Consider the following 13,148-nt stretch of genomic DNA (forward strand, 5'->3'; position numbering starts at 1 on the left):
TGTGCTTGTATTTTTTTCATCATTGATTTCTACCAGTTCATAAAGACTGGTATATATTTTCAATAGTGTACATTATCAAGTTGCCTATTTGACTTTATGTTCCCTTCCAGAATTTTCAATAGTTTCCAGTTGTTCTTTCTTGGAATAATAACCTGTTGTCCAAATAACGATTTTCTGTTTCTCTGGAGTTTATTTAGTACCTCTGTTTTCAATAACAAATGCTACTTTTGAATTTACAGGAATAATTTACACTGGCATAAGCACCTCTATACCTGTAGGCAAAAAGATGGAACACATGACTTTAAATAAACCAATTCCTAGACAAATTACAGACGTAAAAATACTGCCTCCCAATGAGCCCCTATAAGTTACACTTCACCGGTTACAAAATTTCCACATGCCTACTTCAAAATCAACAAATGCTAATTTCTGAAACCATGTTTTAAGCACACTAATTTCGAGAAAGTACAAGTGATATAATTGGCCCTATCCAAAGCTCCATTATATGATTAGAAAGGGTCAGTATTTTGCCTTGAAAGAATCTTTAAAATAATAAAGGCAACCTGAACTTCTATTTCTCTCTGTTTTACAATAGTACTGCAAGTCTTGAAAACTTCAGGACAGCTTTGATTTACCAGAAACCCTGTCTCTTCTCTTTCCTTTCTCCTTTTCCTCCCAATACACACACATTTGTTTTATATCGCCTATCTTAAATGTGAATTATTTTCTGTCCTTGGAAAATTAGAAATAATTTTAAGACAGCATAGACAAAAAATATGCAGAAAGTAACATACATTTTGAAGTGTCAAATCACTGATGTTAGTTGATATTGCTCTCAGACAGTCAGCACTCTCCTGGGCTGTATATAACTGAAGTATCCCAGTACTAACTCCATCGAGTGCCAGCACTTCAAATGCATTAGATCTGCAGTAAGAAGAAACATATCCATAAAGGAAGATATGTCAGTTTTCTGAAACTGCCCAACATTTTTCAGGGTTCAAGTGATCTTTACAATCTTTGACAAGTTTTGGGTTTTGACTTTACAAAGTAAAGGAAAGGTAACAGAAAGAAAGATAATAATGGACAGTATCAGGAGCAATACATACAATAAATACTTTCTCTGTACCAGTATCTATATGCCCTGATCATTTATTTACTAGGGTATAAATATATGTTTACAATTACTGAACTTAGTGTAGCATACTGAGGACATATGCATTAATTTTTTTTGAACAACTATAACAAATCCTGAAACCAAAATGACTTTTTTTCTGCATTTCTTGCATTTTGGTTTCATTTACTAAGGATGTATAAGTTGCAAAGAATTGACTTCCCTCGTTTTAATTTCTTGGATTCCTATAATTTTCTATATAAAATTCTAAGCAATGCTTCCTTTAAGCCCCTTTATGACATAGAAAATCTGAAAAATGTACTTAAAATTTCCTTTAAAGCATTTTTCAGTGTAAGGCCCCTTTTCATAATAGCGTCTACGTATGCTAATTGCATTTATTCACTTTCTATGCATCTTTTATATAACAACTTTATTCTGCAAATGCCAGTGCTTTCCTCTTTGCTTGCAGTAAGTTAGGCACCATCCATGTACTGCTGAAATCCCACACATCTGGATGCTGAAATGGGATACCATTATGCATTTTGAACTGTTAGATTTTTTGGTAGGAACAACAGAAAATTAAGTAGTGGCATGGAAGTGCACTGGTTTAGATATCTTTAAAATATGTGTCATGCAATGTTTTCAGCAACAGAACTTCAGAAAGCTCAAATACTACTATAAAAGACAATTATAAATAGTTGAAAGATTGTGCATATGTTTCTTTTGTATATCATTTGGAAAATATTGCTGCTATCTGCTATATTTGTAGTACAGATTATTTATATGCTATATTGGTTTCTTTTCAGAACTAACCCAGAAGAAAATAAGATACTGACTCAAGAAAAATGCTCTATGTGGTTGCAGGGTTTCCCTGTGATTCTCTGATCTAAGGCCAAGTCCAGTAATGCTTAGTTTATGATATATGTCAAAATAAGCATTCAAAGTGACACATGGAGGTTACAAGGCATGTTTACTCATGACTTACTGAAAAAATTATTAACCTAACATTTGTCATTCATAGGCAGTTTGATGGTGCACATGAAGACTCAAATCTATATACTTGCTGAAAATGGTATTATAAAGTTCCCATCAAATACAATATTCACAAGACAGTATCCATATATATATATGTATATATACACACCCCTCTGAGATAGGAACGTTCCATTATCATGTATGTAGACAGTGGAGCATGGAAAAAAACTGAATCTGCTGCCATGAAGTTAACCCATTCACAATGCCTACTTTAGACATCAAATTTAAATATCAAAATTAAAATACATTTAACTGAAGCAGGAAATAGTAAATGCTCTCCACTGAATCCATAGAAGGCCCAGGATTCTAACTCATCCAGAACAGATGCATGAATGAATGCAATGTGAATGCCCTATTCAAGTGGCACAAAGTTATACAAATGGCTGATGAAAGATCACAGAAATAAACTCTTAAGCTAACAACTAATGCACTAGACAATCAACATAAAAACAAAACAAAACAAATTTTATTATAAAAATGAACTAATCTTTTACTGTTTGAAAGCATGATGCTGGCAATACTTCGGATGACACTACAAACTCCAGTTGTCACATCCTTTTCCTTATTAAAATATGGTAATCAGTTATAAAAGCCAGTTGACAGAGTTCTGAACGCTTCAGTCACAGGATATTTGCACAGAATCAAAGAACATGGTGTGAGGGATCCTGAAGGTCCTCTAGTCCAACCTCCTGGCTGACTGGTTTACATTACAATTCTCTTTTCAACGAGAGGACCAAAACTGGACACAGTATTATAGATGCATGTATTTGAGATGTGGCCTCACAAATGCAAAGCAGAGAAGAATAATCACTTCCTTCAACCTGCATACCATTTTATTACCAATGCAGCCCCATCTGTCTTAGCCTTCATCACTGAAAGTGCTTACAGCTGACCGCTGCTCAATGTGCTGTCCATTAGGATCCCCAAGCCCTTCTGCAGAGCTGTTCCCTAGCCAGTATTGTTGCATGGGCTTATTCTGACCCAGGTGCAGGACTTAGCATGTGTCTTTGCTGAACCTGATGAGATTCCTGTTGGCTCATTCTTTACCTTTTTGAGGTCTCTCTTGATGGCAGTCTTATCTTCAAGAATGTCTACTGCTCCCAATTTGATGCCATTCATGGACTTGATGAGGATGTGCTCTGTCCAACTGAGCAGATTACCAATGAAGATGTTAAACATTACTGGCCCTACTACAGACAGCTGAGGAATAATACTTGTAAACAGCCACCGGATAAACTTTGAACCATTATCCACTGCCCTTTGAGTCTAGCCAGAATTTCATACATCTTGTAGTCCACTCATCTAGTCCATTGTCCTCAATTTGGCTACAGGGATGCTACAGGAGACTGCAGAAAGTCTTGCAAAAGTTAATATAACACCCACTGCTCTCCCCTCATCTACAGAGAGAGTTGTTTCATCATACGAAGCAATCTGGGTGGACAGGCGCAGTCCTGAGCCCCCAGAGTCTCTGTGAGGAACCTGTCAATCTCCTGTTCATCCTCCATGATGCTATGCAGCTGCTCATCTCCTTCATCTCCTCTTCAACTGATAGCTCAACCACCTCCTCCACTGACCCCATTCCTGGTCTCTAGCCAATGTGTCCCTGTAGCCTGTGACCAGGCCAACTGCCTCCTCCCTCAGGAGCTCTGTCTGGTTTAAGGCCTCTGATGTGCCATAGGTAGTCACACTGTCTGGTATGGGGGACGGAGACCTGCAGTGCACCACCACCACCACCACCACCACCACCACTATGCTGACTTTAGCAGAAAGCTGGTTTTGCCAGAAAGCAGGCCCCTTTGAAGCAAGTGACTGAAACAGAACAGAAAAAGAATAAGCAAAGTTTACAGATGCCAACCAGTAAGTCTGTGCTGGTAAAACAGTGGTTTTGTTCTCAACATACTGAACTTTATTATGATTATTTCTTGCCTTTAATTACAGTAGTTTCCCTCTACAATTCATGTAACATATTGTTCTGTTTTACTCTGTAGTCTGAAAAATATAACATATATACAGAAAAAAGTAAAAGCAAATATGGAAGCTAAAAATAAAAGCTAAGTAGAAAACTACTGAATGCTGAATTTTTCTTTTCTTTTTATGTGAAGTAATCAATAAATAACGCAAGCACAAAGACAGCATTGAAATTCAGGAGAAAATAAATCCTGGAGGCTTAAAGATCATGCCTTTCTCCATTTCTTCAAAGCATGGGTGGGGGGAAGAGGCACAAGTATGCGCCTACTCCTTTTAGCTAAGTTTTGTATTTAATACTGAAAAACAGGTTTGAGAGATCTCAAGATGCTATGTAGTCATCTCATCACCACAAAATACGATTAGATACATCTTTTTTGGCTATTTTTTCCCTCTGTGGCTTCAAGATCATTGAAAGACAGAGCTAGAGGAAATTCCTATCTCTTCTACTTTTCCTGTTACTGTACCGATTATTGCAAATAGAACCAGAAATGAATGGACTTCAGTTCAGACACCCCCCAAAAAGAAAAAAACAGGAAACAGAAATGTAAGCAGTTACTTCTCTGAGAAAGATTGTGTGCTGGTGCTTTACTCTCAGTATCATTTCAAATACAGATGGGATGACATTATCAAGAATTTTACATAACTATTTTAAGTGACTACCAAAGCTCATGAAACTCATCTCTGAATCAAGTAAAAGATAAAGTCCTTCCAAATACAGAAGTCTCCACTTTAATAGATGCATCAACTTTATGGAATTTTTCCCACTTTGCCATGATTGGAAGTATTCTTCACTACAAAGCAGCAATCATGTATAAATAGTCTTACTGAGGAAAGTATCACTTAAACTCCCAGACTGAGAAAACTGAAGGCCTTTTTTTCATCTTGAAAGACTGGAGTTGCATGATTTTCTCCAATGTAGCCTGTTCAAAGACAGCATCATTGTGGCTGTGAAGTGACAATCTGGAGGCAGCCATCCTTCTCCAACATTTAAAATATCTCATCTCTTCCTCAGGTGTGGAAGAAGGATAACAAACATTAATTGTTAGGCATGTGTTTCACACATTAAATGTAAGAGATCATTTTTGCTGATATGTGACTTCTATGGGGAAAAGTACAAACACTTCAGATGCAGAAAAATTTCTGATGAAAAGTCTTCTTTTAATATTTCATATTATGTTGTTAGTTTCTACAGCTTTCTCTCACTCTACATTTATGTAGTTGGACAGCTACTGAATCTGGCCATACTGTCTTTAACTGGACATTGCATGAGTGTGAATAAGAATTTTAGAATGTTTGCTTTTCCTAAACTTTAGGGATTTGGGCCACACTACCCTTACATTTCTTTGTTATTATTTTCAGCCTTTTATCTGTAAATTTTTGTTTGTTTGTTTCTTGTAAGCATAACCACTCAGGAGCATGTGGCACTGTTTTCTATACTCAGTCTATTTATATCCCACTTTCATGGTGAAATGATGGAAGAATCTGCATGCTGCTCTGTTTTGGGGTTTGTTTACTGCATTAATTTCTTTTAATAAAATAACACTGTTTCAGTGAGAGTGGCAGTCAGAATAACAGATAGGCATCGACAGACTTAAATTCAATTCCTGACTTTGACACTTCTTGGTAATTAATAATAACTAATACTAATAAAACTTAAAATGGCCACTGTGAATTTTGCCATATAGAGCCACTAGCTATTAGAGAGGTGTTAAGCAAAAAGACTTTTATAAGAGAAAACACCTTCTCAGTGCCAACTGAAATGCAAAAAGCTAAATTTCTACTTTTTTAGAAGCTAAGGATTTCAGCAAAAGATACTTTAAGATTTTCAGTATCTGAATGTGGTATGTGAAACAGTCTGTCCTTTAGATTTATCTCAAAGTTATACGGTATTTCCTTAATAAAAGCCTAGATGGTTGTCTGACAGCAGCTGTTTTATCCAAAGTTTACTAACATGTTGTTACAGACAGATACACTTGATCAGCTTTATATCTTCCCAGGTCCTAACTCAGTCTTCCGCCCTGTTTCTACATATTTTGATGACTGCCTTCAAAGTTTCTTGTGTTTCTTACAGCATTTTCTAGTGGCTTATCTACATTACTCTATGGCTCTCTTGCTAGAATTTCTACTTCTATTTAGGCTTAAATTTTATGAATTATGGGTGGATATGAATGAAAATTCCTAACAAAGTACTCTCTGAATCTTTATCTCTTTGAAATTTAAGAAATGAAGGGCTTTAGTACTGTAGCTTTTATATACCCTCATATTTTCAAATAATGATCAAGTTGCTCATACAATTGGGTTATTAGCAGAAACTGTGGAGCTAAAAATAAATGAAGCTATTAAGCATAAACCTGGATTGCATTTTGTGTTTGTTTTAGCTGAACATTTTGCTTCCCATGCTGTAACTTTGCTTTATTTTGTATTAAACTTGGAGTAGTAGAGTAAGATAACTGAAGTGACATAGAGAGAGAGAAATTTTCTTACTAATTTGCCAGCAGAAGCAACTCCCAGCTGTATCCATCAGGTTTGTAATAATACATGCAGAGAAAAAGGAGAGGGGGGAGGTGGGACGGTTTTAGTATTGATCCGGTCTCTTTCTTACTCTGTTCTTCATGAAGTCATAGAAATAGTTACACTGGCACTATGAAGAGGACAGAATAGGGTAAAACAAGCAGCTGAAGGAGAAACAAGAGAGTGGAATGCAGGTATGAGATAATTTATTTGGCTTTGCTGCAGGGAGAAAAGTCTGTGGAATTACAGTCTGTCACACTCAGCATGCTTTATTTGTATGGAAGTAACAGATCAAAGAAAGAGGTGGAGGAGTTTTGCTGGAAAACAGGAGCAGCTTGAATTACTGAAAGCTATATGCAATATCACTGTACTACTGTCGTCTCTTGAGTGCAGCATGTCTAGTAGGGCTGGTCACTGTGGTAGGCTGGAGAACAGGGTGTATGTGTACTTGTGAGCAAGTGTTTTATAATTTCAGTGTAATTATGGTAAGGCATAATTCAAGTGAGATGCATTTCACCCAATTTAGCCATGTTAAATTCTATCGCCTAAGTATATGGATGAGAGGCAACAAACAGAAGTTAGAATGTGGCAAATTACAATCAGATATTAGAATTTTTATTTTTTTTATTTTTATTTTTTTTGCCATGGGGGCAATCAAATACTGACACAGGTGCCAGGATCAAAAACTGCCACAGTGCGCCTGTGGACTCTTCATCCTGGGAAGTGTCCAAGACTTGACAGCACAAGATGTCTGAGTAACATGATCCCATTAGACCTGCAGTGAGCAGGGAGTTGGACTAGATGACCGCCAGGGCCCCTCCAACCTAAATTATTCTATGATTCGATAAGCAAGGCATGCTAAACTCAGGAACAACTTTGTTTTATCATAAGTAAATGCACAAGATAGGTGAGGTGAATCACTCTCTGGAGATATTTATTTCTCTCCGTTGACTCCAACATGAGTCCAGGGATTAAGCACATTTGCAGATGAGCAACTATTAGATGTTGCAGTCAGATGAGATCAATCTCACTTATTAAGTCCCAATCCCATAAAGATTTTAAGCATGTGAATAGTTCCACAGAACAGTTGGAATGTTGGTTTGCCTTACATTATCGACATGCAGAGCATAATCACATTAACTCAACTTAAAAAAATACAAGAAAATATTACTAAATATGAATTGAAAATGACAAAGAAAAAAGCAGACAAGATTGATTTCATTCATCTTATTGAATGAACTGGCAAAGTAAATACAAGCAAAGGTAAGAAAAAAAGGAACCCTTCAGCTGTATTTTTAAGAAGTCTTAATGCAAGTATTTATATTTTCTTTTAGTCACTTGGATGATACAGAGGCATGTTATTTTCTAATTGGTCTTTCAGCACAATGGGAGTGTGTAGGAGATGTGAAAATTTTAAATAATAAGCCATCCTACTGCATTCCTTGTAGGAAGACTAGATTTATCTTAATGATGCCTTTACAGATGATTGACAGGTCAATAGCTTCAATCTCTTATATATAACATATAGGTGTCTCTAGTTATTTCCTGACACATAAGATGGCTAACAAAATCTACATATAGATAACAATTATTGGACTGCCTTGCCATTGTAATGCTCGTTCATGTTCAGGTTCAATTTCCTCTCAGGCCCTGTAAGCCTTTCAGTAAGAGGACAGTCTACAGCCCACAACAACTGAATTGTATTCATCAGTGTCATGAATACAGAGAATATCAGGTACATTTTGTTTAAATTATACGCAAATGATTACTTCTTCAAGATTTTCAGCTCTCCACATGATTTAAATATATAGTTTATACGGCATATGAAATTCAGATGTGTTTGGGAGGGAAGAACAGATGTTCATGTGCATGACACACTTAGCAATGTTTCTTTGAAGTCTGCAAACCGTCTGGTTTCAGAAGGAAGACCAATATAGCTTGCTCTTATATTTTTATTATTATTATTATTATTATTATTATTAAGCTAACATAGTGCAAATCAGACTTTTTCCATAACACACCTCTGAAAACAGTCATTTCTTGAACAAATAGGTATTCTGAAAAACAAAAGCAATAAAGCTCAGTAATGAGCACTACGACTACTCACTTCAACATACTCAGCTCACTTGACTTATTTCTTTCCTACTTTGATGCCCAAGTTAGTGGAAAGCAAGCAGGTCTGCCACTGAAACCCAAGGCTATTTATCCAGAGGCATTTATTGAAGACATCTGGGGGCAGAGTCTTGCTGAAATAATCCTAGTGGATTAGAATTTAGTATGTTGTCAGCAAGCAGAAGAAAAGGCAAAATAAGTCTCACCACCTCCAGAAAGGAAAAGAAGTAATAATTCTTTGAGCTCAGTGGTAATATTAATATGAACAATCTTCTGACAGTATTAATCTCTTTATTTTGGGGGGTGGGGATAGGAAGATTTATTTTGCCTTTTCTTCTGCTTCCTAACAATTTGCCTTTCTGTGATCTAGGATTCTGTACTCTAAGGGATGCTATTTAGTAAAAGAAGCACAAATGAAGAGATGTGCAACATGTAACCATTGGGGATGAGGGGAAGTTCTTCCTGAATACATGGATTCTGAAAAGAATGAGGATGCTTCATTTTTGCTTGTGGCACACTTAATTGCAGTATAGATTTTAAAGCTAGAATTCAGCTAACCATTGTGAGGGTGAAGATTCAAAAAATAAGCCAGTTTACTTCTCTTGCTATGCTGCCGAACAAATTAAAGGCATGTATATGAGCTGTAAAGAGCATGTAAATACACTGCTCTACACTGCAAAGAAACAGCAATTTCCTTAATTTTCATGTCATTGATTTTTTGATACATTTTTAGACTACAAATATCTGGCATCCTAAAGGATGTCTAACTTTTGGCTTAGACATTCTACTTCACTTGCTGCATAAGGAACAGGTACTAAAATGCTGAGAATCAGTACTCAGCGCTGATCTCTAATTCTGTGTGGCACAGTTCCTGTCTAGCTTTTCTTTCCTGCCTATATCTTGATTTTTCCCTGAGTTAGCAGCTCATTTTAGTCAAGGGTATGTCTGTCTCTCACTGTGGAGAGATCTGCAGAATGCCTAGCCACTTCTTGGATATCTCTTTGTTTCTATTCTGCTGAGCAGACTTTATTCTGTAGCCTGCATTTACTTGATTCCTGACAATTGATTTCCAAAATATCTTGCTGCTTGAACAGAACTGTGACAAACTTTAATCTTCCTTAAGGATCAAACTGCCCTGTTACAACATTTACAATCCCTGATGTCATCTCCCTGCACTTTGTACTGTTAGGTTGCATCCCATTTCCATTAGTTCCATCTTTTTATAAGAATATAGTGCTCCTTTTCTGTACCGATGATGCTGATTCTGTGTCACCAGTGAGTTTGATCAGTGTAGTTCTATGTTCTGCATCAACAGCAGCCAAGTTAGTTCTTAAGGCACTCTATTAATAGTATCTCTCCAAATCAATAGTTTCTTTTTCACTACAAATTACTCTCATCTTTTCCGTTTACCAGATGTTACTGTCTGCCATAGTTTCCTGCCCTACTGCCCCCTTTTCTTGAATTAGATTCCAGTTTGGCTGTGGTATTTTTCATTTACATACTCACTCTTTGCTCAATTCCTTCATCTTCCTTATCTCAAAATGGTTTGCTTAATTTCTTACTGTCCTATTTATTTACCTAATTAAAGGCATTTTGTTAACCCACTGAAGTGTTAAAATGGGAAATAGAAGACTTAAGAAAAATTATCTATCTTAAAAACCCAGTGAGCCAATTATAAAAACAAAACAAAACAAAAAACACGATACACTGCAATAATTATAATGACCAGAATATCAAGAAATAGAAAATAACACCAAAACCTAATTAAGCTGTTTTTGTAATCGGGATCATAGCTACACAGACTCATAGCCACTGTGCCTACGTTACTTCCAGTCCACACATTTCTTGAATTTAGCTTCCATCTGCTTCCAAATGAGTTTGTTTTTTTTTTTTTCCAGACTCTAAACTCATAATGTTTGAGAGGTTATAGATACACAATATTCACTTCTTAAGGCTCTGGTCAATGCAGCAAATAAAGGTGACTATGTAGTACTGTCCGTATCTGCTAAAAATACTAAAAATACTTATCTACACATTTTTCTAAATAAGGTTTTAGACATTCTCTAAGAAAACTGAAAGGCTATAGATTAATAGAACTATTTTCTCCCTCTTTTATATAATTACAAATTTGTGAACTGCATACTTTGGGTAAGAAAGACATTGATCTCAGTATTTCACTGCCAAACTTCTATTACAATTAGTGACCAACTCTATCCCTAATGTTTCCATCAACAAGTAGCAATTAACAGTATTCGCAAGAACAGAATTTTCACAGTACATATCACTGTAAAATTTACACAGAAAACAGGACATTTAAGACACTTATGGGTTGATGAGAACTTTAGGATGATAAAAGCAGTGGTGCCTTATTATAAAAACAAGCAAATAAAAAAGTTATTGATTTAGTAAGTTACCAAAAGGAGTACACCAATCTACATGCATTCAGATAAACTTCAATCATATCAACAATCCGAAATATACTAATTAGGGGTGACTTGGGTAGTTACTATTTCTTGCCCATACTCACACTCTCTGAAGACATAGCTGGAAAAATCCTGCACCGAGAAGAGAAGGGATCTACTACATTTCTTACCTCTTCTTTAGGAATCCTGGGACTGTTTTTCTTCTGTTTTTGTTTTGTAATGGGGCAAACACACTTCATGGACTTGCCCTTTGCAGTATTTCTGATTATTCCTCTTTGAGTATAAAAAAGGAAAAAAGTCCTTCCTATTCTCTCTGGTTTCCGTTAATACCTATGGTGCTAACAAAATCTAATATATGTGAAAAAAGGTACTCTTTGGCACTAAGTAAAAAGACTTAAGACTTCATGAGAAAAATCAAATGAAAAATCAAGTGAAATGAAAAGTCAAAGGTAAGTCCTTTTCCTTATAGTGAAGAATAGAATAACAATCAAACATACAGGTTTTCCTGGCCATCTGATGACATAAGAGCTAAAAGTATGCATTTTCGTGCCAAAGTTACTGGAAAGCTCAGAGGAAGTACCAAGCTATTTAAAATGTGTAGTTTAACCACAAAGGAAATGATATAACCTAATCTGATTAGCTTAGATTAGAACTGATCTAATATCACACTAAAGTTATATTATAGTCTAACAGACAACTCTAGCTTATAAAATGTTTCTAATCCAAAAAAGGGTCAAAGACATTCAGCAAGATGCTTACATGCTATACGCTGACATACTCAATATTTTTTAAAGGCAACAAAAAGATACCCTTCAGTAACATATCAGACTTTGTTTGACCTTATGACAAGCAATCTCTTTTTTGTTCATAAGGTTGTCTGAAGGCTGGAGATTATTTACAACACTGGAAAAGGAAAGCTGAAAATTATGATGGCCAAGGAAAGAAAAGTGAATGAGGTCATCCAAACTGGCTGGCAGCAGCTTTCCACATCAGAACAACAAGAATAGTTGGGCTTACACTGTACAAAACCACGTATTAAAACAAGCCACAGCAATTAAGCAATTGATTTTAATAACAAAAGAATGCTAAGTCTGCTGTGGCTATCTGCAAGAATCTCAGAGGTGAAAAAGACGGTTTTCCATTTGGGAAAGAAGGACTGAAGAATGCAGTGTGTGTTACATGGCTGAGTGGACAGACAGCAAGATACTCATACAGGCTTTAATAACCTTTCCCAAACCATAACATTTTGCACAGTTGCAAGTAAATTCCTAAAGCAAGCAGTACATAGACCATTCTGATACAGAGAATGATACAGATCACTCTTTCTAAGTTTAATTGATGTAAAGAGCAGGGAAAAAGGCCCTTCACACAGGTCACCCAGTAGAAGAGAAAGCACACAGCTGCGTATGTGATACTACAGAAAACAGTTCCAATAGTTCAATGATATGGACTTAAAAACAAGAGTGGCTGTTCCAGTGCCAGTGCACCTTCTTAAGATCAACTGAGATAATCCTATATATTATCCCAAGGATAATATATAAAGTAGTATATAAAAAGAAATATATAAAGAAGCATTACAGCAAAACAAAGCCATGACAGAGAACAGGAGGGATTCAGAAAGTAGCAAGGATGACATATAGATTCATAAACTCATTTAATACTGAAAAAGTAGGCATGCTGTTTACCTAATGTATGCAGACAGATTCTAAATAAATATTCAGAGAATGGCAAAAAAAGCAAATTGGTCAGCTAGACCCATGATACATTCAAGGAAATTGGCACAGACTCATTCAAATGAATGTAGATTGATGGCTGAAATGTGAAAGGGAGTCAAGATATGCAGATATGGTTGAAAGAAGGGATTTGATGTTACCATTTATACTTATAGTTGTTTATAGGTTTCATTTCATGCAAGGCAGACATTTGATTATATAAGTAAGTACTGAAGACAAATGCTGGAATTTATGCTTACACAAACATGGAGAAAT

The 13,148-nt window shown here is 36.0% G+C and overlaps 1 protein-coding gene across 1 annotated transcript in view; it reads right to left on the reverse strand.

Annotated features, from left to right (window-relative positions):
* LOC135330444 (gamma-2-syntrophin-like) overlaps positions 1-13,148 on the reverse strand; it is a 127,688-nt gene that overhangs the window by 38,059 nt on the left and 76,481 nt on the right. Inside the window, exon 7 of the mRNA XM_064524091.1 lies at positions 795-924. Coding sequence (XP_064380161.1) covers positions 795-924 — 130 coding nt within the window. The remainder of the gene's footprint in view (positions 1-794; positions 925-13,148) is intronic.

This window comes from Dromaius novaehollandiae, chromosome 21 (genome assembly GCF_036370855.1).
Source record: "Dromaius novaehollandiae isolate bDroNov1 chromosome 21, bDroNov1.hap1, whole genome shotgun sequence".
NCBI classification, from domain to species: domain Eukaryota; kingdom Metazoa; phylum Chordata; class Aves; order Casuariiformes; family Dromaiidae; genus Dromaius; species Dromaius novaehollandiae.